Here is a 22,915-nt window from a genome sequence, read left to right on the forward strand (position 1 = left end):
CTGGGAAGAGCACCCCCAAACTGGGGTGTGTGGGAGGAAGGCAGGGACTGAGGAACATCATAGGGGTTGGATGTCAGCCCCAGGAGAGAGAAACTTCTTCCCAGCCTGAGGGAAGAGAATGGTGTGAGGCAGGGAGCCTGTATGTCCTAGGCAGGAGGAAAGTGGGGCCAACAGATACAGGCAGGCAGCATGACCATGGCCTAGGAGTTAGCCCAGGGCTGGGGGGCTTCCCTGGCCTCAGTGCCTCTCCCTGAGAGGGTTCCTACCTCTGGCCCCCTGCCCACAGCTGAAGGAGCAGAGGGAGCGTGAGCGGTGGCAGCGGCAGCGGAAGGTCCTGGCTGCGGGCAGCTCGCTGGAGGAGGGAGGCGAGTTCGATGACCTGGTGTCAGCTCTGCGCTCTGGGGAGGTCTTCGACAAGGACTTATGCAAGCTCAAGCGCAGCCGCAAGCGATCAGGGAGCCAGGCCCTGGAAGTCACCCGGGAGCGGGCAATAAACCGGCTAAATTATTGACCTGGGGAACTGGCCACACAGGAGGCCGGGAGACAGGGATGGGTGAGAATGGGGCTGAGTGGAGTAGGTGGTGATATTTAAGCCATTTGGTGCTTGGTTTAGAGCCCTGGGCTGGGTCCTGGGGTGGGGGGCTGTGTGTGGCTGGACCAGGTGTACTCCCCACGCTTACCTTAAGGGGCTCCTCTCATCTCCTTCACATGATTCCTTCTGCGCCCTGGCCCTAGGGATTATTCTGAGGCTGACTTAGACATCCCTGGAAGGCCTCGGGCCAGCTAACCCCAGGCTGAAGGGGCCCTGTTCCCTATCCCCTACCATGGGCACCCATGTGCTAGCACAGAACAGTTCCAGATCTAGACTGGAGAGGTCCACAGCCTTGTCCAGATTTCCTGTGCAGCATGATGGAGGGAGCCCCTGAGAGGGAATCTGGTGAGGGAATCCAGACTCCTGTCTCTCAAAGGGAGGCTCAACAGAACATTGACCTAGGGGCAAACTTTCCTCTTGAACGGAAACAGAGGAGGCATTATATATTCTAGTTAGATCAGCTCTGGTAGGTTCCAGAAAACAGTCAATGTTGGAAGGATGACGCAGGGACCAAAGACATCAGGACAGAGTAACAGTGTCTGTTTCCCAGGTCCTCTGGCCTCTCCCTGTATGTCTTAAGTCTCTCTCCCTTCCTTCTCTACCCTCACTGCCATCCTGTCTACTAATCCACAATCCTAGAAGACTCACCTTGGGTTTCCACAGCTATGGCTTACTACCAGGTGCTTGATGAATCTGGCGAGGGGCTCAAGAAAGACCTCATTCATCACCACACCTCATGCCTTGGGCATCTCCCATGTCCCCACCTCCTGGACACCTGGCCATTGTTGTGAAGCCAGACAGTGACCTCAAATGTTGCCCTGGAGTCCCCTATAGCCCCTCAGCAGAGGGCAGCACTTGAATGCTTAGCTCCATCCCACAGCTCTCTATTTAATATAAATTGCTCAGGCCTTCCCACCCCTTCTCGAACACCAGCCTCAAGGCAGAAGCCACAGCGGCCTCTGTTCAGCCTGCAGGTGGCCACTTGGAACCATGTGTCCACTGGCGTTGGAGAGTTGTTTCCTGAGAAGTCTGTGGGCCAGAGCTGCCCTCCGCATTAACATGCTGTCTCTAAGGGTATCTCCTCTCAGGCGTTCGGATGGGGCGAACAGCAGAGCAGGCAAGGGAAACTGGGGGGTTGGGGATGGAGGAGGAAGGCTGAGAGGGGGCCACCCCACCTCTGGTACCCAATTTGGTTCTTCAGCCTGACCTGCAAAGGGCTCCTTCCGGTCCTCCCATCCACTCCCACCTTCCATTTTGTTCATCTTGTGCTGGCCTTGGTGGATGGGATGGCTGTATCTAGACAGTTTTTCTTCTAAAACTCCATCAAGGCTCTTATTTTCAATACCACGCTCCGAGTTGGCCTTTCATCCTCTGTGAGACTGACCCTGCCTGACCTCTCCCATCGACCAGCTCTTGGCCCTTCTGCCCTTCCCTGTGTTTCTCACTTTCCAACCTAATCCCTGGCTCCGGGTTATTGCCAGTGGAGACTGGTGAGCTGGGCCCACTCTCAGCTGCCTATCTTCTGCCTTTCACCTGCATCAGACTCCTGGGGCTGGGACCGTAGTGTAGCTGTGGGGGAAGAAACACAGGGTCGGCGAGCCAAGCATGTGCGTTGGTTTGAGGGGGCAGGTGGCGCGTGTGTTCTGGTGGGAGGGATCTGAGCAAGTGCAAGCCTGGCTGACACAGGTGTGAAGAGGCCATCCTGGAACCCAGGTGAGGTCAAGATAAAGGCTTCCAGGCAGAACAGCTGCACAGAGTTTGGCTATACCCATCTGCACCCCCAAGAGCTCCCACTGCAAGACAGGTGTTGGGGAAGATGGGAGGTTGTGGGTGAGGCCTCTAAAGGTCCTCTCCCAAACCGGCCAGGCTGATGTCAACCTAACCCCCCAAAGGGGCAGGGAACAGGGGATGGCTCCACAAGCATGTCTGGCATTCCCACCCACCATGGAAGACTGGATACACACCTGAGAAGACAGGGACTATGGAAGCTGTTCAAGACACATTTGATCTTCAGAAAAGCAGAATTTGGTTCAACTGTTGACAGAGGACACAAATATGTTGTTCCAGAGCCCAGCCTTCTCACTCTGAAAGATATTTTTCTATTTATTTTCTAGATCTGGCCAGTGGCTCTAGTGCTAGATGCCACTGTAGCCAGATCTCCAGTGCCTTGGACCACGGACTCATACTCAACTGAGTAAGAAGGGGCTGGTGCCCAATGGGGATGGCTGAGCTGGTCCTTAATATGTTAAATGTTTTAGCCTCTTAATGTTTCTTGGTCTTGCTTTTTTCATGCCCTTCCCCACCGCTCCTGCCACCTTTAGATAAGTTTCTCCAGCTAATTTTGTGGCCAACGTAAAATTCATCATCAACCTAACACAACCTTCTCAGCAGCATTTCTCCCCTGTGATGGAAATCAAGTGTTTAGGGCAGTGGGAGAAGAAAATTCTCCAGGTGAATGGGGAAAGGTCTGGTCCAGCCTCTCCCTACTCCCATCCCATTTCCACCAACTGGGGAGCTGTGACCATCTCCCCCGACCTCTACCAGGGATGCCTTCATGCCAGGGCTATTCTCACCAGCTGCCTCAGATGACAAATGAGGCTAATGGACAAAATCTGCAGTGTCCTTTTTCACTTGCACCTTTTTTATAAGAATATATTGTAATACTAAAAAATATTAAATTCATACCATCCCTACCCCGTCTGCCTTTAAACTTGTGCCTTCTTCCTATGAGGGGATCTGGGATGGGCTGGGGGTGGTGTGCTGGAGCCAGCTTGTACCAGCTCTGTGAGAATCAATTGTTTACATTTTCAGGAATGGAATTTTGCAAGCCATTTGACATATTGGTAGCTTGAAATTATTCAACATGGGAGTATTTATATCACAGAAATTGTATTTTCCAGAGAGCTGGTTGTTAAACATTTGCCAGCACACCTTGGCATAGGGCAGAGGGGAGGCAGGCAGGGGGCACCACTGAGGACTCAGACATCCAACCAAGTTAGAGAGCCCAGCAGGCCAGAACAGTGTGTGTGTGGGGATGAGAACCAGGACCCTCTAATTGCCCTCTCTGATCTCTAATAGCTGGTGATGCAAGCAATGAGCTTTGAACACCCCTGGCCACCACCTGACAAAGTTTCCCTTAGATGGTCCATTTCTATGCCCCCCCCCCGCCCCACTCTACTTTATTCTCCTACAGTGGGGCTATACAGAGAATATGCCCTTAGGCCTTTCCAGGTCCCTCCTCTTCTTCCCCCAGGGAAATGTGTCTTGGGATAGGGTTGATAGGTGCACCCTTCCCCATGAAACTGCAGCAGCCCAGTGCCCTACCCACACACAGTCTTCATTCTTGTGTCTGCAAAGAAGTTGGCATCGTAGCTTTATTTGTGCGCTGTGAGGGTGAAGGCAATCTATCGTCAACTCTTCTTTCCCTGATATGCTCCAGAACGAAGAGGGGTGGGTGGAACAGCCGTGAGCAGGGCCAGGTGTGGGCTGTGTAGTCCGGGAGGAGTCCTTGGGGCTGTGGCCCACGTGTGCACATCCTGTTTCAGAGGAGGGAGGCCTGAGGAAAGGGGGCCAGCAGGACCGGGCAACTGTTAAGCTGAGCAAGTCTGATGGGACACAGACTTGGGCAGAAGGAGAGATGAAGTCAGGACGGGGCCGGGCTGCGGCTTCACAGACAGGGAGGCAGAGCTGCTGGGGAGAAGTTGGGATGCATTCCTCAGGCAAACTTGTGCTTTGCTCTCCTCAAAGTGGGCCCCTCTGCTTAATAAGCCCTTAATCTCTCCCCAGGAAAGTAGGAGAAGAGAGAACCCAAAAGGAGAAGGAAAAGTTCTGGGCTGGACTGTCGGAAACTGGTTGTCTGAAATAGTCCACAAAGAACATGATTTCTCAGTTATCTAGCATTGCTTGTTGTAGTCCTGCTCCCATGACCTTAGTGTCCTGGAAGGCTTAAGAGCCTGCTGGTATCCTCCCTATAGAAAGGAAGCCCCACCTAGATGATTAGAGATCATCTAGTAGCAGGCCTGTTAGTAGTAGAGCAGGCTGACTTCGGATTTACTGCTCAAGGTAAACAGTGACTGTGATTAAAGGAACCTGACATCTTTCCTTCAGCCTACATTGCATCCCAGCTCCAGGTCTGGGTGGGCCATGGGTAAGAAGGGCAGGCGCTAAGCCCGATGGAAGTCCCCCCGCTGACCACCAGTCTTGCTAATGAGCTTGATCTCCTCCAATACAATGTCCCTGCTGACAGCCTTGCACATGTCATACAGGCTGAGGGCGGCCACTGCAGCAGAGGTCAGGGCCTCCATCTCCACCCCGGTGGGCCCCCGAGCCCGGCAAGATGCCTGGATCCTCACGGCATGGCGTGTGCTGTCCAGCTCCAACTGCACCTGGACATGACTCAGGGCCACGTGGTGGCACAGAGGGATCAGCTGGCTGGTCACCTTGGCTGCCTGGATTCCAGCCAGCTGGGCCACCACCAGGGCATCTCCTTTCTTGAGCTGGTTCTGCTGGACAAGCTTGAAGGCTACAGGCCCCAGGAGGACCACGGCTGAAGCCACAGCCACCCGCTCTGTGTCTGGCTTCCTGCCCACATCTACCATAGCTGCCCGTCCTTCCGAGTCCACATGAGTTAGTTGTTCTGAGGTTAGCTGGGGTCCTGAGGGGGCAGCAGGAGCCCAGGAACCTGGGCTAAGGCACTTTGAGTTGGCATCTGAGTCTGCATGGGAAGTGTAGTGTCTCTGAAAGCAGCCAGACCCCAGCCGCTGCTGGGCTAGCAGAAGGGCCTGGGGGACCCTGCATCCTTTCCATAAAGTGACCATCTGGCTGGAGAAACTCATTCTCATTCTGGGTCTTAGACCCTGAACATGGAGGGGGTCCCAGGAGGAAATGCTTGGATTGGCTGGTGGGGAATCGTGGAACATCAAAAATAACTCTGCAAGGCAAGAAAAAAAGAAGAAAGACTAAGTCTAAAAGGCGATTCTTTTTCCCACCTCTGCTCCCAAACCCTCTCCCTATCCCACTTCAAGTTCTCTTTCACACCGGGGAAAGAGGAATGAAGAACAAAAAGCGTAGTGGGACAAGACAAAGTAGAAGATCCACAGATAGATGGCACCCAGAGTCCAAGTTCACAGCCCTTCTCACCCGGTGATGCACAGGGTAACAGCCCTTCTAGAAACTGCTGTGCCATGGTGGCACAGGGTTCCTCCTCATGAAAACCTTCTCATTTCCTAAGTTCTCTCAAGCAGCACCGAGCTGAGGCCTGGATCACATGACCTCTGAATGTCCCTTCATTTTCTTAAAACTAGAGCTAGGTCTCACTCTAAATTACCAATTACACTTATTTTCATCTTCACATTCTCCATGAAGAGTTAATATAACCACTTAGTTTACAGACAAGACAATAAAGGGAATATGTTACCTACTTACATTTTTTTCAAGTCCCCTCAAGCACATCAAAAGCACATACAAACTGATGGGCTAATTCAGATGGTGCAGAGGGCCTAGGGAACTGTGCAGGCTCTTGTTACTCAAAGGGTGGTTGGCTTATGGACCAGCAGCACCAGCACCACCTGAGAACTCACAAGAGATGCAGAATCCCGCCCCAGACCTCCAAAGTCAGAATCCAAAAGGACAAAATCCCCAGTGATTCACATGCACGTGAAATTCTGAGAGGCCCGGTCCTAGGCAACTCTTGATTGTATACAAAGCACACTCGTTACTCACTATCTCTGAAAGTATGAAGCAAATGCTCCCCTAGCTTCCCACTTCCCATCATACTCTAAGCCCCAGACTTGTCAATGTTAGAGGGGCAGCCTCCCTTCTGGGGAGATGCTATCAAGGCCATAAAGGTGCCTCAGCATGGGTCAGGGCCCAACAAGAGGACTTGGATGCTAGGGGTGGGAGGAGAGGAGATGAGAATCTTCCCAGTGCCGAGCTACCTTTGCTTTCCCGGGCAGCCAGTGGGCAAAGATGGTCCTTGGGCTGTCTCTAGCCTGCCTTCCGCTGGGCCACTGAGCTCACTCTGCTCCAACCTCTAAAGAAAGGATCTTTCCTCTCATCTTTTTTCTTCCCCAGTGGCACAGTTCAGGGGGCTCAGACCTGACTATGAGCAAAGGGTCAACACCTCACTGGCTCTAATCTGGGCACTATGCCAGGGGGGCAACAGCCACCCTACAGCTCCTCAGTGACCAGCCCAGCTCCCAGGGCTAGGAGACCACATAAGGGCTTAAAACCAGGGGGCTTTTGTTTGAAACATCCTACATACACGATGATATGTCCTATGCAGATGTTCCTGAGAGCTAAGGAATTGGGAAGTTGAGGTCTTGGCCATCATTACATCATGTTACACGTGAGTAACATTATTAGCTCGCTACCTCAAGATCTGCCCAGCACAGACGTGTGGCCACACACCCACCAGTAGGGGCTAATGGTCCAGATACACCATGCATGGATCAGTGTGTACTACAGAGGACACCTGTCACATTATCCAAACTGGGAGATTTTCGAGCTGAGGAAAAGGCCTCTGTTTTAACCAGGATTTCAATTCTCAGGGAGCCACTAACTTAGTGATCATTAAATCTGGCAGACCATCCCCCTGCTCCGATTTCTGGTGAGACAGAAGGATCATTTCTGTGGCAGGTATAGTAAAAGGGGGATCATGAACAGTGGGGGAAGAAACAGTAAAACCTTGAAGGTTAAGACGACAGGAAGGAGGAATAGAAGAAAAACAAGAATGAGAAATCAGCATGAAATGCAGGAGCTGGGGGTGCCTATGGCGCGGCTCCCACCCCACGGGATCCCCAAATGACAAGGGTGAGTGGTTACGTACTGATGGGTCACCCACCGATGAGGATCATGGGCCGGTTCTTCATCTGGGAAATACTGAACATGCCTGGGGTGAGGGAAAGATGGGGAGGGAGAGGAAAGCAGGGGAGGGAGAGGAAAGCAGGGGAACACATCTAGATGTGTATAAGAGACAGGGAACAAACGTTTATTTTTTGTGTTTTGTTGTTTTCTTTTTGGGGGGGGAGGGGGGGAGGGAGAGGAAAGCAGGGGAGGGGGAGAGAGAGAGGGTGGGGAGAGGAGAGTTCACTGAAACGAATGCGCCTGACAGCCCACAAGCACATGCACTCGGCTATATGCGCCCTGACAAAAGGCCCCCACATGTGCATTGCGAGGTCGCTCAAGACTGAGCCCAAAGAACAGCGGACATCAGGACCCTGCTCTCCCTCAACAGAAGGCCACATGTGGGATGAGAAAGAAGCAATGATACCCCCGTCTCCCCACCCAGTAAAAGAGCCCAAGAGAATGTGGGGTCCCCCCTCCTGTGCAGCCTCTGCTATGACATCTCCCCATGGAAGGACAAGCATCACTGCACCCTGAGGCCAGAGGGCCAACAGGAGTGAGTGGCAGTGGGGACGATGCTGACTCCTGCCAGCTTCCTCCTAGGTGTTCCTTGGTCATCTCATCCCACAACTCTATACCTCCCTCCCGGGGACAAGGCCCACACTCACCATCCAGGCCAACCCTCCCCACCCTGCCCTTACCTGCATGCTGCCGCTTCTTCCTGCCCACGGCAGCCCCAATGATCCTCAGCAGCTCCTGCTCGGAGGCCCCAGCTCGCAGGTGATCCCGCAGGGATACCTCAGAGTTTCCAAAGAGGCAGACCTACGTGGGGGTGAGGACAATATGCCTTCCTTACCCCTGAGCCTTGGCCTCCTGGCCTCTGAGGAGCTAACTCCTTCCCTGGTCCTCCCTCCGGGAGGAACACCAGGGCCCAGACCTCCCATGGCAGGGCCCCCAGTGGTGAGAGACAGAGGTGCTGTAGGGAGGTCAGAGGCTAGAAGAGCAAGATGCAACATTGCACTTCCCAATACCTGTGAGTTACAGTCATACTTCCCTCAGTGTATTTTTTTAAAAACTGAGTAGATGCCAACAGAGATAGCATGTAAAAATCCAGATCTGTACCTTCTGAGACACTTACTGGAATGGCCTCTATCACCATGAGAATGGCCCCCAATCAGTTGGAGCTGTGTGTGTCCTGGAAGTCTCCTACTCCCTGTTGTGGCACACACATCCCATCTCACCTCAGCCCCTCCAAGTCCCTTGTGGACATCACCCGCCTGCCCTGTACCTATCTGAGTCTGATCACTGCTTGGAAGCTTCGGCTGAGGGCTGCTAGGCATGACAACTTAAGGTCAAACTTCGCTCAATGCTTCTCAGCTTCTGTAAGAGGAACGGATGAGACAGCCCCAGAAATCAATACACTTACTATCCTTCCACCAAAACTTACAAAGTGTCTACTCTGTGCCAGCTCTGCACAAGGCACTGTGGCCACAGAGAATGTCTGAGAAGCTTCTGAGGGCAGAGACCACTGGAGAAGATACCAGTGAAATCTAGGATAGGTCTAACTGCTTCATCATGCCGGTTATTCCTCATGCCTCACTCCCCAGCCAGTCTCCAGGTTCCCTTCTCTGCAACAAAGAGGTTCCTCCTGTGGACTTCACCCGGTGGCCCCCACTCCAGCTGGCTCCTGCCTGGGAGATCAGTGGGTAAAGGGAAAGAAAGATCTTGAGGCATTTCTCCCCTGCTTCCTCCCTGCTTTGATGCATCTGGCAGCAGCTGCTTCTCTGCACAGGTCAAGTGCCAAAGAGGTGGCCTCTCCTATAAGGCTCCAGCCCTTCCTGGGCCCCAGTGACATCAATGCCCTCCTCCTTGCCCTTCCTAAGTGGGAACAGCACTTTGCTGCTGCTGGTCCCAAGTACCTCAATATCCTTTATTGGTTCCCTTAATCCTATGTTACAAATAGGTTCTTCATTACATTCTCTTCAGAATCCCACCTTCCATTTCCTGCCAAGACCTCACAGATACAGATACCACCTGTAGTCCAAGTCAATTCCATATCTCCAGCCCAGAAAACCCCCAAGCTTTTCAGCAACCTGCTGGATGGTTCCTTTTGGATTCAAACTGGATGCATCTAAATCCAACCCACTATCATCACCCTCCCACAATTGTAAAAGATCCCAAGGCCTTCCAGCTAACACGATGCCTTCCTCTCCTCCTTCCACAAACATTACCAAGCTCTGAGTCTTCCTTCCCTTCAATTCACACTCTAACATATTTGGAGAACCACTGAATGGCCATCTAATTGGTCTTCCTGTCATCACACCCAGGCTGCAGTTTATAAAACATATATGGGGGATGTCTCCCCTGTTCAGGAACCTTACACAGCACACTATTTGTCCACAGAACACATTCTGAACCAAAGCCTTTTACAATGTACTCTTCCTATAGCTGACTTTAATTTGCCCTCACGTACCCAACCAGTATGAACCCTACGTGTGCACCCTCCCCTCCCACTCCTGCCCCACCCATTCTTCAAGGCTCATCGAGGTCTGTAGTGCTCTTGAGGCCCTGCACCCTCACCACCTATCCAGCCACGCGTGTGGCAAGGACTCGCGTGCTGCCACACATTGCCTCTGTTTGGTCTTGCCTGCGAGTCTGCATGGCCCTGACGAGAGGGGGTTCCAACATCCCCCACAGGGCCAAATGCACAGGACATGCTTGTTAGATATGAGTAACATCCATTTCTGGTTTCAGAGCTGAGCCCCTGGCCTAGTGGAAGGGGCTAACCATGGTGGGGGCCAGGCAAAATGCACATGGATCCTTCGGCTCTCCATGAGAGCTGGAAAGGAGCTCCCAACAAACCAGAAGCTACTTCAGAGCCCCACAGAAGGAAGGAAGGAATCAGGGTGACATTTCCAGAGGGGCCATGAGTTCAACTTCACCTGCTGCTCCCATGATGCCCCCAAACCTGACATTGCACCAACCACACCTCCGTGCGCTGCCAGCCTCCTCTCCAATCAGGGAGCACAGGTGGGAGGAGATACGAGAACACAGAGGTGGCAAGGGGTCCCCGTGGAGGAGGGGATGCTCACCTTGAGGTTCCCGTCAGCCGTGATTCGCAGGCGGTTGCAGGTCCCACAGAAATGCTCAGACATGGACGTGATGAAGCTGATCTGGCCTTGGAAGCCAGGGATTTTAAAGGCCTGGGCAGGGGACAGTGAGAGCAAAAGGGCAGTGGAGGGGATGGGCTACTGAGCTCAGTCTTTCACTCCATGACATCAGAACCTCCACTCCTCAACCCTCTCCCAGAGGACCCCATGTGAAGCTCCACCCAAGGCCCTCAGGTGATAGAAGACCCTGGTAGGATGGATGACCCATGGGCTGACCTACACTGGGCTTGCCCTAATAAAAGCTGCTAAGGCAGGGACCTGTGGGCAGCAAGTTTAGAAAAGTCAGTGTGGAAGAGGGACGAGCACCCCCCTCTGCCACTTCCTGGAGTGTGTCCTCTGACACGTTATTGAGCCCCCCACCCTAGCCGAGCCCATATCTTCCTCCATGAAACAGGGAGGCGGTTGTGATAGCACTGATGCTTCCTGCTTAAACGGCACCATCCCACATCACAGCATCCCCACCACAGGGCAGCCCCCTACTAGCTCTCCATCCTCGGGTGGAGGCACGACCTTCCTCCAGGCCTGTCCCACACCCTCCTGCTCCCTAACCTTGGCTGTGCTGGATTCCTCCTCTGGCAGCTTCTCCAGCTCTGGCCACTGCTGCCGGATAGTGTCCAGCATCTCCTTATAGCTGACCATCTTCTTGAAGTTCCACTTGTTGCCTGTATTTGGGTTGGGCGAAGGCAAGGGGAGCTTCTGAATAAGAGTTGAAGGGGCCCCGGGGTCTGAGTCCATCCCCTGCCATAGCATAGCAATCAGTTCTCAGCCTCTTAGATGGGAGAGACGGGAGCCCTGCCTAAAACTGGTGGATTGAATCACATCCACAGTGGACTCCGAGAAGCCACCAACAGCCCATCATAATCCTAGACCCACCGCCCCTGAGGTCAGCCATACCCAGCAGGTGAGTCACCCTGCGCGACCTGCAGGCCCAATCCCTTCTTCCCTCCCCCACCCGTCCCTGGTCACTGACCATCAAAAGGCATGTACTCTATGAAGCGCACATCCAAGGGGAGGCCCTCGGTCAAGGCCGCAAAGTCCAGGAGTTCATCCTCGTTAAGGCCTCGCATCACCACACAGTTCACCTGGCCAGGAAACAAGGGGACCAAGAGGGCTGTGCCCCCTGCATTCTTTTGTGGAGATGACCCTTGGGGGCCTGGCACTCACTGAGGCCTTCCACTCAGGGACCCATTCCTTGCTTCTCCCACTCCAGTTCTCTAAATTAGGGGATTCCAAGGGGTCACTGATTTTCTCGTTTCTCTCGAGGGTGGGCAGGGCTGGACCAGCAGGGAGAGAAGAGGTGGGAGGGTGCACGTATTTCAGCCATGCTGGCCAGAGCTGAGGGCTCTCAAGTGGGCCAGGGGGCGTTGAGGGGAAGGCCAAGGCAGTGTGGAGGGAAGTCGGGAATCTACCGTGGGGGCATGATCTCACCTTCACAGGGTTGTAGCCCAGCTCGATGGCCTTGTGGATGCCCTCCATGACCTTGTGGAAGCCTGGGAGGGAGAAACAAGGATCCAGGAACTTATATCCTCTGTCCTCTTCCCCCACACCCCCATGGAAAAGCACCAGAGCCCATCTAGTCTGGAGATTGGCAAACATTTTCTGAAACAGGCCAGAGTAATACCATAGCCTTTGCAAGCCAAGAGGCAACATTGAGGATCCAAGTAAGTATATGTCACAAAGTGTTGACTAAATTCAAAATGTAGTAATAACTGAGTACAACGTTTTGTAAAACAGATCTACAAATGAGATACAATAATGCAAAAATGAGATACAATAATGCAATTCTTTTTGTAGGGACAGTATTTTGCTTAAATGGGGTTCATAGTTAATGTTCCCTATCATTAACAGGTTTTGAACGTTATCTGTAAAATGCATTCTTGGCTCAAAGGCTACATGAAAATAGGCAGGGGGCTAGATGTGGCCTGTGGGCCGTGCATGCTGACCCTGGATCTAGCTGAACCCTCTTGTAGTCTACAGGAGGAAACTGACCCAGAGAGAGGCAATGCCCTGCCCAAAGCCCCATGGCTCCATCTTTCAGAATGCAGGTTTTCCACTCCCATTTCAGTGTTTTTTCCTCAACAGTCCATCAATTATTCACTCAACACATACTCTCTGAGCACCTACTACGCACAGGTGCTGTTCCAGGGCTGGTAAGCGATTATTTGTCTCAATCATCATTAACCACAGTCAATGTGACCCCAGGCTGACTTCACTGCCCAGTTCTCTCATGCATTCAATCACTTGATCACCTACTGCATCCTGGTCCCCTACAGCACCCCCAGCCTGCACAGCCTGGGTGGTCACTTGTGAAATAGGGTGCCTAGAGATGGCCTCCATGGTTTCCTTGCAGCATATTCAGACTGCTCAGTGAGAGGGTAAAGGGAAAAAATGTATAGTTTTGAAAAAAATAATGCTGCTAGAATAACCTAGAACTATAAGTTTTCTTTTCTGTAAAACACTCCCCTCCAAAGGCAGATGGTGGACAAAAGAGTATGAATGGGAGGGAAGATCCAATGTCTCCAATCCATGTGCCAGGAAATGACAGACAAAAAGGGAGAACGTGTATGCAGGCAGTACAGCCCACAGATCCACCTCCCGCTTTCCCACCACAGAGCCCTTGCAGGTTCTGTACTCCTGCTCCCCCTCAGAGTATGTGCCATTGATTCAAACCCTCCTGTTCCTCAAGGCCAGCATACATGCATCCTCCTTGAAGCCCTCCTAGTTCTCTCCTGCTAGGAATTCTTTCTTCCTCCCTGTAACACTTTAATCAATATCACAAGACCAGCAAAGGCTGTCCCGTGGAATGACATCTTTTGGCCCTTAGCAGCCTGTAAGGCCAGGACAATGTCTCATGTGTCTTCTGTCCCCTCCACGACACCTCGAGCAGCCCTCCATAGAGGATGGAGACACCATGAGTGCTTCCTCAGCACATGGAGGGTATTAAAGCAAGGCATCACACCCCGTTTATGAAAAGGAAGGAAAGAAGGTGGTGGGGAAGCTGTTTCTAAGGAAGAGGAAGGAGATCTGGGTCTCCCTGCCATCCCTCTCATCCTCCAGAGTCCTCAGTCATGTACCCCCCTCCCTCATATCAAAGGGTATCCAAACCTGAAGAGCCTTTGCCCTAACATGAGGTCCATGCCAAGGGGAAGCCAGGCACTGGTCTACTGTGACCCAGAGCTCGAGGCTGGCTCCACCTCTCTACCTCGGGCCTCCATGAGGCAGCTGAGTGGAAGGTGTGGGCGTGCTTGCAGTAGGGGGTGCATAGGAGGGGCTTATATCCAGGTGGGCACAGGGACAACCATGGGGGACTGCTGGGGGAACCCCACCCGGCAGCACACACCCAGATCCTGGCATCCTAGGGCAGCGACTTCCACCCTGGGCTGTCCCATGTTTCTTCAGAGCTCATCGTACAATGACCAACTCGGCCCAGTTTGCCACAGACTGTCTTGATTTTAAAACTTCAAGTCCTTCATTCTAAAACCCCCTCAAGTCCTGGGCAAACTGGGGCTGGGGTGGTGGGGAGGTTGGTCACCCTAGGTCATTAACGTCTGACCCCCAAAGTCCCTGACATACATTTGGCAAGGATGAGGGGTGAGAAATAAGTGCTTTGACTTACCAATAGCCCAGACAACAAGAAGTGACCAGGCCCCTCGCTCAGCAATGGCCCTCCCTCCCCAGCTATGTGCGGGCCCTGGGAGGGACACCCGCCTCATCCACATCCACTCACCTTTCCTACGGACGATGAACTCAAACTTGGCAGGCACCAAGGTGTCCAGGCTGATGTTGATGGCACTAAGACCAGCCTTCTGAAGCTGGGGCAGCAGCCGGGCCAGGTTGATGCCATTGGTGGTAACACCGATGGTCCTCAGCCCTTCCAGCCGCTGCAGCTGGGCTATAAGGACAGCAAGAAAGGGGTCAGACTGCTTGCTTGTTTTTGGTGAGGCTGGGAGAAGGGCTGGAAGGCAAAACTCTTTGTCCAGACAAGATGGATGGAAAAGAGGCTCTCTGTAGACCTATATTAACCAGACCTAACTTAAAAAGAAAGCTAAGAATCAAAACTGGCAAGAATAATGAAAAGATTAAGCATTGAGTGCCCTGTGCTAGGTGATCTGCGGAGGGCTTTGCATACATTAGCTCACTGAGGCCTCACAATAACAATTATCTCATTTAGTAGATAAGAGGTGCTCTGAAAGATTATGAAAATTGCTTAATGCCACACAGTAAGAAGAGTTGGCATTTAAATCCATGTGTACTTGACTCAGGACTCTGCTCTTAATAACCAAGTACTACACAGGTCTTGATACTCTGTATAATGGAAACAAAGTGTTTGAATTAAGTGCTATTTGATAGCTCCATTCTACCAAATATCCCTAGAAATAATGGAGGGATTTTAAAAATCCATAATAGCATTGGAAGGTAAGAAAGAATACTGCAGATAGCCCAGAAAGGTAAAGAAGTACAGAAAGAGAGAAAGCAGATGGGACCAATCAGATGGATAGAGACCACAACTCAAAGTGCACCCAGGAGAAGGTTCTGTAAAAACAGGGAGACAGTAATGTGCACGCAGCTTAGTAGTCACATGTACAGGAGCAGGGGGGTCCTACTGCATGCCAGGGAGGTTGTCTAACAGGGGAGTTATATTAGAAGGAGCTGGACAGGTTGGCCTCATCCTTCCCTGTCGGCAGGGGAAGGCAGCAGAAGCATTTGCCTCAAGGATAGAGCACCAGTGCAGACACTCAAGCCGGCCACGGGGCTGTATTAGTTCCTTCTCATGCTGCTAATAAAGAAATACCTGAGACGGGGTAATTTATAAAGAAAAGAGGTTTAATTGACTCACAGTTCAGCATGGTTGGGGAGGCCTCAGGAAACTTACAATCATGGCAGAAGAGGAAGCAGACATGTCCTTCACGTGGCAGCAGCAAGAAATGTTGAGCAAAACAGGAAAAGCCCCTTATAAAAATCATCAGATCTCGCGAAAACCCACTATCATGAGAACAGCATGAAGGCAACCACCCCCATTATTAAATTCACCTCCTACTGGGTCCCTCCCATGACACGTGGGGATTATGGGAACTACAATTCAAGTAGAGATTTGGGTGGGGACACAGCCAAACCATTTCGGGGGCAAGGCCTGAGTCCCGGTGACACTCAGCAGCACCTCACACTCCTTCGCCACGACCTCGGAGCAACTCACAGAAACAAACATTACCAGGCAGGCCAACAGAGACCTCGGGCACTAAGATGAGTACACTGCCAAGAATCAAACATTTAAGGAGGAAGCATGAAAGAAAGACAACCAGTTCCCCAAATAGAAGAATGAGAGGAGAAGGAGAAGGAACAGTGATAACAGAAGACAATTCTTTTAAAAAGCAGAGGGAATATCCTCATTGGGATAAATATTCAATCCTGACAAACGAAGAAAAAAACCCTAATTAGGGCTCTTGAAAATTCAACAATATATAGTTACAAAAAGAAAAAACTTGAGAAGCAGAATGGACACAGGAATGAATGAACAAGCTGGAAAATTCAGCAAAGGCATGCTTAAAAAGAGCTAGATACAAAAGACCAAAGAATGAAAAGAATGAATCTGAAGAAACATACCTGCTCACATTCAAATCCAATAAGATCTAGAGAAAGGATAAGCCATCAAAATGTACACAGCAGTTATCTTTGATCAGTAGGATCATAGGTGATTTTTGTATTTATTTATAGGTAAAATTTCTTTCTATAATGAACAAGTTTTCTTTTATAATGTAGGTGACACACAAACACCCCTCCCCCTGGATTTTAACTGACCTCTGCTACATGGACAGTGCCACTGACTACACCCTTCCAGCCACCAGACCAGTTGTTTCCAAGAAGCTATGTAAACGTATGTCTCTATGAAGACCCAGCTCAGCTCTGCATGAGACAGGAAACCAACAGCAAAGTGCTCAAGTGAAGCCGAATATTAGAAAAGGCAGAATATTACAAAATTCATCATCAGTTTAAGGTAGGGGTGCATGGGAATGCACACATTCATGGTGTAAGAATAAAATCATATAATCTTTCTGGAGAGAAGTTGTACATGAACTTTTAAAGCCTTTGACCTGAAATTCCACTAAGAATTTAAAGAAATAATCGTGGATGTGAATAACATTTACCTACAAGGATGTTCATTACAGAGTAATGCATAATTAAGGGAAGTGGGAAATAATCTAGAGAACCAACGATAGCAAACTGGTTAAATTATGTTTTCTCAGGAGAGAATATTATGCAACCCAAAATGACTCTGTAAAATCATACATTAGGGTGTAGGGAAATGCACACACTATATTACGTAGAAAGAATAGTAACACGAGACGCAGTAAACACAAAAAATAGTAAATACGAGATGCAGAGAAAAATGGCAGGTGGGTCATCAAACCAAAATGTCAACAGTGGTTACAAACAGGCAGTAACGACATTCATTCTGCTTTTCTGAAATAAACATAAATTACTTTTGTAAAAAAAATAATAAAGTTTACAAATAAAAGCTATTTGAAAAAGGAAAGAGCTTTGCTCCGGCTCTGCCAATTAGGAAAATTAGCAGTGGTTGTTCACTTCTACCAAATCAACCCTGGAGAAACACAGAACCTAGGAATCTAAGAACTTAACAATCTAAGTCCTTAAGAAGGCTAGGTGTTCTGAAATGGTATGAGTTAGGGGATGAAGATGAGCAAAGAATGTGAGTAAAGGAAAGCTGTATTCTTTCCCTTGCCCACTGAGACCTCAGCGTCATCACTGATTATCCCCTTACTGAAGAAATCAGGAGCAACTGCCCAAAGAACTAGCTTAAAAGTCAACTGGAGGCCGGGCACAGTGGCTCATGCCTGTAATCCCAGCACTTTGGGAGGCCAAAGCAGGTGGATCACTTGAGGTCAGGAGTTTGAAACCAGCCTGCCCAATGTAGTAAAACCCTGTTTCTACCAAAATTACAAAAATTAGCCAGATGTGGTGGTGGCACATGCCTGTAATCCTAGCTGCTTGGGAAGCCAAAGCAGGAGAATCACTTAGAACCCGGGAGGTGAAGGTGGCAGTGAGCCGAGATCGTGTCATTGCACTCCCGCCTGGGTGACAGAGTGAGACATTGTCTCAAAAAAAAAAAAAAAAAAAAAACTTGATAAGCTGATTTTAAAATTTACATGGCCAACCCTTATGTATGTAAAACACTGTTGAAAAAGAATAAAAAGAACTTGCCCTATCAGATAATTGACTGATGCAGCTACAGTGATTAAGACAGTTGGTATTGGCAGAGACTAACGAATGGACCAACAGAATAAAGTAGAACCTGAAACAGATCAATACTTACAGAATGGCAGATTTGTGGAGGAAGTAAGGATTGTTCAATATAAAGAACTAGAAAAAAAATGGCTATCCATATGGAAAAAAATTACATTGAATTCTCTAAAATCATCTACAGATAGTTTAAGGACCTACTGCAAAATTTAAAATTTTTAGTGGAGAACAAAGGTAGGTGATCTGATCTGGGGTTAGGTGTTTCATTAACAAGATATGAAAACACTAGCCATAAAAGAAAAAAAAACAATCATTACACACAGTGTAACTTATTTTTTTCAGATTGGGAAGAGATATTCGCAACATATATAAAGAACCTGTACCAAATAAATATGAAAGGACAAAGAACCAAATAGAAAAATGGGAAAAGACATGACCAGGAATTACACAATAAAAGATATTTCATATATATGTATAGCTAATTAACATATAAAGAGATGCCAACTTCATTCTTAAACATGAAAATACAAATTAAGACCACAATGAAATACAATTTTACACTTGTTCGACTGGTAAATATCAAGAATAATACTGAGTGTCGGGAGGTCATTTGGCAGGATCTCTTACACAGTGCTAGTGAAAGTGTATTTGGCACAACCACATTATTAAGTAATGCCACATTGTTTTCCAGAGTTGAACATTCACCCGTTTTATGATCCGGCAATTCCACCACTAGAGAAATTGTACACCAAGATATGTTAACGAAAACAAGAATGGTCAAAGCGGCACAGTCCACAACAAAAAAGCTGGAACCAATTCAAATGCTCACTAAAAGGAGAAAATAGGGTACATTCACATAATGTAACAGTAGACCACAGAGGAAAAAGAGAACTACAACTCTGTATAACATTGTGCGTTTTACTTGAGTCAAAAACAATAAGCCTGAAAGACTACACACAGCATGACACTCAAAGTTCAAAACACTGTATCTACTTTTTAAAAAGCAAGGGAATAGGCCAGGTGTGGTGGCTCATGCCTGTAATCCCAGCACTTTGGGAGGCCAGGGCAGGAGGACCACTTGAGCTCAGGAGTGCAAGACCAGCCTGGCTAACATGGCAAAACACTGTCGCTACAAAAAATACAAAAATTAGCTGGGTGTGGTGGTATGCACCTGTAGTCCCAACTACTCTAGAGGCTGAGGTGGGAGGATCGCTTGAACCCAGGATGTTGAGCTGCAGTGAGCTGTCGTGCCACTGCACTCCAGCCTGGGCAACAGAGCTAGACCCAGTCTCCAAAAAAAAAAAGAAAAGAAAAAGGGGTGACGGGGCAGCAAGGAAATGATAAATAGAAAACTGAGGAATTCTTACCTTAGGAGGCAGTGAGTGGGGGCAGGGTACAGGATAGGGAAGGCCCCATAGGTAATTAAAAGTTATTGCCAAAATAATTGGTGGTACACTGGGTTTCCTTAGGAACCGCTAACATTAGTAAAATATATAAATTAACATGAATAAAGTAAAGCAAGTCATACAGGGATCAATGATGACAATATCTCATGAACCAAGGATGATTTAACCTAATTCTATGCAACTGGAGCCCATCAAAAATAAAACAAAATGCTTTACCCCTTTTCACAATCTGTCAGTGGCTCTTCATTACATTAAGCCTCTTGTAGGCTTTAAGCTGTGAGATCAAGCTATACTCTTTAAGAAAGGCAGGAAGGAATGGAGGGAGTGAGGAAGGGAAGGGAGGAAGGGGAGGGAGGAAGGGGAGGGAGGAAGGGGAGGGAGGAAGGGGAGGGAGGAAGGGGAGGAAAGAAAAAGGAAAGGAAGAAGCTGCAGCAATGAGTGATTTTTTTCAACTTTTTTGTATATTCAGGGGTACATGTGCAGGTTTGTTATATGGGTTAACTTGTGTCATGGGGGTTTGTTGCACAGATTACTTCATCATCCAGGTACTAAGCCTAGTACTCAATAGTTATTTTTTATGATCCTCTCCGTTTTCCCACCCTCCACTCTCAAGTAGGTCCCAGTGTCTGCTGTTCCCCAATGAGTGATTCTTAAGCTAAGTCCAGCTCATCTGGCAGTGGCCAGTCGTTCGGGAAGTTAGGATGGAAAACAAGGGCCCTGCAAACTCCTCCAACACTCTCACAGTACTTGTGCACTTAGTTCCTTCTTCCTGACTTTGGAAGACCCTAACTTTCACTGTACAGCACGGCAGCTGCTGGCCACATGAGGCTACTTAAATGAATGAAAGTCCGTAAAATACAAATTCAGTTTCTCGGTTACATTAGTCACACGTCAGGCACTCAAGAGCTATGAGTGGCTACCATATCTGACAACACCAATGCAGAACATTCCTTCATCTTGGGAAGCTCTACGGCAAGCTTGTCCAACCTGTGCCCTACAGGCTACAGGTAGCCTAGGATGGCTTTGTGGCCCAACACAAATTTGTAAACTTTCTTAAAACATTAGATTTTTTGGTGAATTTTTAGCGCATCAGCTATCGTTAATGTTCGTGTATTTTATGTGTGGTCTCAGACAATTCTTCCGACGTGGCCCAGAGAAGCCAAAAGATAGGACACCCATGCTCTATGGGACAATGCTATTCATGGCAAAACCTGCCGTAACTTTTGCACCAAGATAGTGCTTTAAACCCATCCCAGCTGAAAAGAAGGGGCATGGGACTTTGTCTACACACGAAGCAGGGTGGAGAAGTGCCGGAGAGGCAAGGGTTGGCAGAGGGAGCCAGAGAGCTGAGGGGCCCAAACCCTTCCCATGGGTGTTCTGCAGCACCTCTCAAAGTCTGACAGAGCTTCAGACAGAGAAGTGAGGTGAACGGGGCCTCAGGCTCGGCAGAAACTGAAACCTGCAATCCTTTTGCTCTGCCTCCAGGTGGCGGCCCCTCAAAACCCTCACCTGAGAGGGTGGGCACAGGTGTTCGTGAACATCCTGGCCCTGACTTCTGTTCCCTCTCTTCCTCTGTCCCTCCCTCCTCTACCAGCACCCATCTGCCCTGCCCTTCAAGGCTGCTTTGCTCTGAAACAGCTCTTCTGGGGAAGATCAGAGGCTAGCCCCTGAGAGATGTCAGAGTGCTCGCAGACACAGCGCCACAGGAAGTCAGAGGGTGCAGCCGCCATTCTTTTTGAAGCACTGGGGGAGGGGCGGGGGAGGTGTTTCACCCACCCCCTGGGAGGCAGAAGGTAAATCCTCAGAAGCAGGTCACTGCAGGCGGGGCCTTGTCCTAAGCAGTATCTACGTGGTGATCATCCCTTGCCCATCCCATTCCATCAGCCAAGACCAATAACCATAGAATATCACAGCAGAAAACATCCTTAAAGTGGCTCAGCCACAGCTGAGGAAACTGAGGCCCTGGGTGGGGAAGGAACCTGCACAAGTTCACCCAGCCAGAGTGTGGCAGAATGGGGACAGAGCTACCAACTTCCCCGGCTCCCGCTCTTCCCACTGTGCATGCTGGAGTTTCCGGGGAGAGCCTCGAGTCCTCATACCTGTGCTCAGCTATCCTGTACCTCCCTGACCAGTGAGTGATCTTCACCCCCTCTGCTCTCTCACAGGTCCTAGCACAAGGCGGCCCATGCCCACGGGTGCCAGGCAGAGTAAGTGGCCTGGATGAGGGGGTAGGGCCTGGCAAGCAGCTGGGTTCAGCAGGTTCAGCCCTTTCCTGGTAGCCAGCCTGCCTTTTAGCCCTGAAGAGCTGTCTGGAACAAGGGGTCAGCTTGCCTGGGCCAGCTCAGCCAGCACAGGATGACAGAGGATCCCAGGCCAAGTGACCAGTCAGGGCTGAAGGGAGCTGGCCATGGGGCAGGAGGGAGAAGAGGGCTGTCAGGGGGACCTGGGCCCCTCCTCGGGACTCTCACAGCACCTAGGCTCCCCTTATACAGCAGCTGCTTCCTCCAGTGGACCATGGGTCCTCAACAGCAGTGCCGGTGCTCATTCACCTTCATGTGCCCAGCACAGTATGAGGCACATAAGAGGGTACTCCAGCGAACAATTACTGAGCCAGAGAGCTGAGGGGTGGGAGGTCCTGTCCAAAGCAGCTGGAGCGGGCAGCAATCAAGAACATGGAACCTCATACCCCCGACTTCACCACCTATAATTACATGAGCAAAGGTCTCTTTCCTGATCTTGGGGTTTAGAAACAGTTCATGGCAAGAGGCCCTTTAGAGCTACCTTTACAGAGCACTTCCCACAGGCTGGGCATTTCATTCTCATTTCCTCCTCAGGTCAACCCTATAAGGTAGGTACTATCACTGCCTCAAGGCTTACAACAGATTTTAAAAGTTGCCCAAGGTACGCTGCTTGTAAGATGCACAGTGGAGACTCAAATAGGAGTATGCCATACTGCAGAGACTGTACTCTGACCCAGTCTCCATTCATTCAGCGAATCTCAGGGAGCATCAACCATGTGTCAGGCACGGTACTGGATGCCAAAAACAAAACCTGCTCTAGCAACCTGAGAGTTTTCACGCCAGTGAATGGAGGAGATAGACAATTAAAGAAACCAAACACACAACCCAATCACACAGTGCCAGGATAAGATAAATGCTATGAAGCAAAACAAAGTAGGTAAGAGGGTAGGACAGGGGTTGCCACATTTTTTCTGCAGAAGTCCAGATAGTAAATATTTTCTACTTGGCTGGCCGGCTTTGCAACACAGTCTTTGTCATCACCAAGCAACTCTGCCAAAGCAGCCACCGGCAATATGTAAATGAATGGGCATGGCTATATTCCAATAAAACTTCATTAACAGACATTGAACATACAGGATTTTATAATTTTCACGTGGTAGAAAATGTTATTCTTTTTATTTTTTTTCCCCCATTATTTAGGAATATAAAAACCATGACAGGATGCAGTGGCTCACACCTGTAATCTCAGCACTTTGGGAGGCTGAAGGGGGTGGATCACTTGAGGTCAGGTTCCAGACCAGTTTAGCCAACAAGGTGAAACCCCGTCTCTGCTAAAAACACAAAAATTAGCCAGGCATAGCGGTGTATGCCTGTAATCCCAGCTATTCAGAGGCTGAGGAAGGAGAG

The 22,915-nt window shown here is 49.8% G+C and overlaps 2 protein-coding genes across 4 annotated transcripts in view; one reads left to right on the plus strand and one right to left on the minus strand.

The window, feature by feature from the left end:
- DAAM2 (dishevelled associated activator of morphogenesis 2) overlaps positions 1-1,766 on the plus strand; it is a 117,207-nt gene extending 115,441 nt beyond the window's left edge. The window contains exon 26 of the mRNA XM_011986643.1: positions 287-1,766. Coding sequence (XP_011842033.1) covers positions 287-511 — 225 coding nt within the window. The 3' untranslated portion in view covers positions 512-1,766. The remainder of the gene's footprint in view (positions 1-286) is intronic.
- A 913-nt stretch (positions 1,767-2,679) lies between these two features.
- MOCS1 (molybdenum cofactor synthesis 1) overlaps positions 2,680-22,915 on the minus strand; it is a 30,850-nt gene continuing 10,614 nt past the window's right edge. The window contains exons 4-11 of one of the 3 annotated variants that reach the window (XM_011986645.1): positions 14,333-14,497; positions 12,034-12,095; positions 11,576-11,687; positions 11,155-11,267; positions 10,528-10,638; positions 8,137-8,257; positions 7,434-7,481; positions 2,680-5,522 (exon numbers count right to left, since the gene is read on the minus strand). In XM_011986645.1, the coding sequence (XP_011842035.1) occupies positions 4,756-5,522; positions 7,434-7,481; positions 8,137-8,257; positions 10,528-10,638; positions 11,155-11,267; positions 11,576-11,687; positions 12,034-12,095; positions 14,333-14,497 (1,499 nt within the window). In that variant the 3' untranslated portion in view covers positions 2,680-4,755. Of the gene's footprint in view, positions 5,523-7,418; positions 7,482-8,136; positions 8,258-10,527; positions 10,639-11,154; positions 11,268-11,575; positions 11,688-12,033; positions 12,096-14,332; positions 14,498-22,915 lie in introns of all 3 variants that reach the window. The other 2 variants (XM_011986647.1, XM_011986646.1) reach the window with 2 other exon arrangements.

This window comes from Mandrillus leucophaeus, unplaced genomic scaffold (genome assembly GCF_000951045.1).
Source record: "Mandrillus leucophaeus isolate KB7577 unplaced genomic scaffold, Mleu.le_1.0 Scaffold3, whole genome shotgun sequence".
NCBI classification, from domain to species: Eukaryota; Metazoa; Chordata; class Mammalia; order Primates; family Cercopithecidae; genus Mandrillus; species Mandrillus leucophaeus.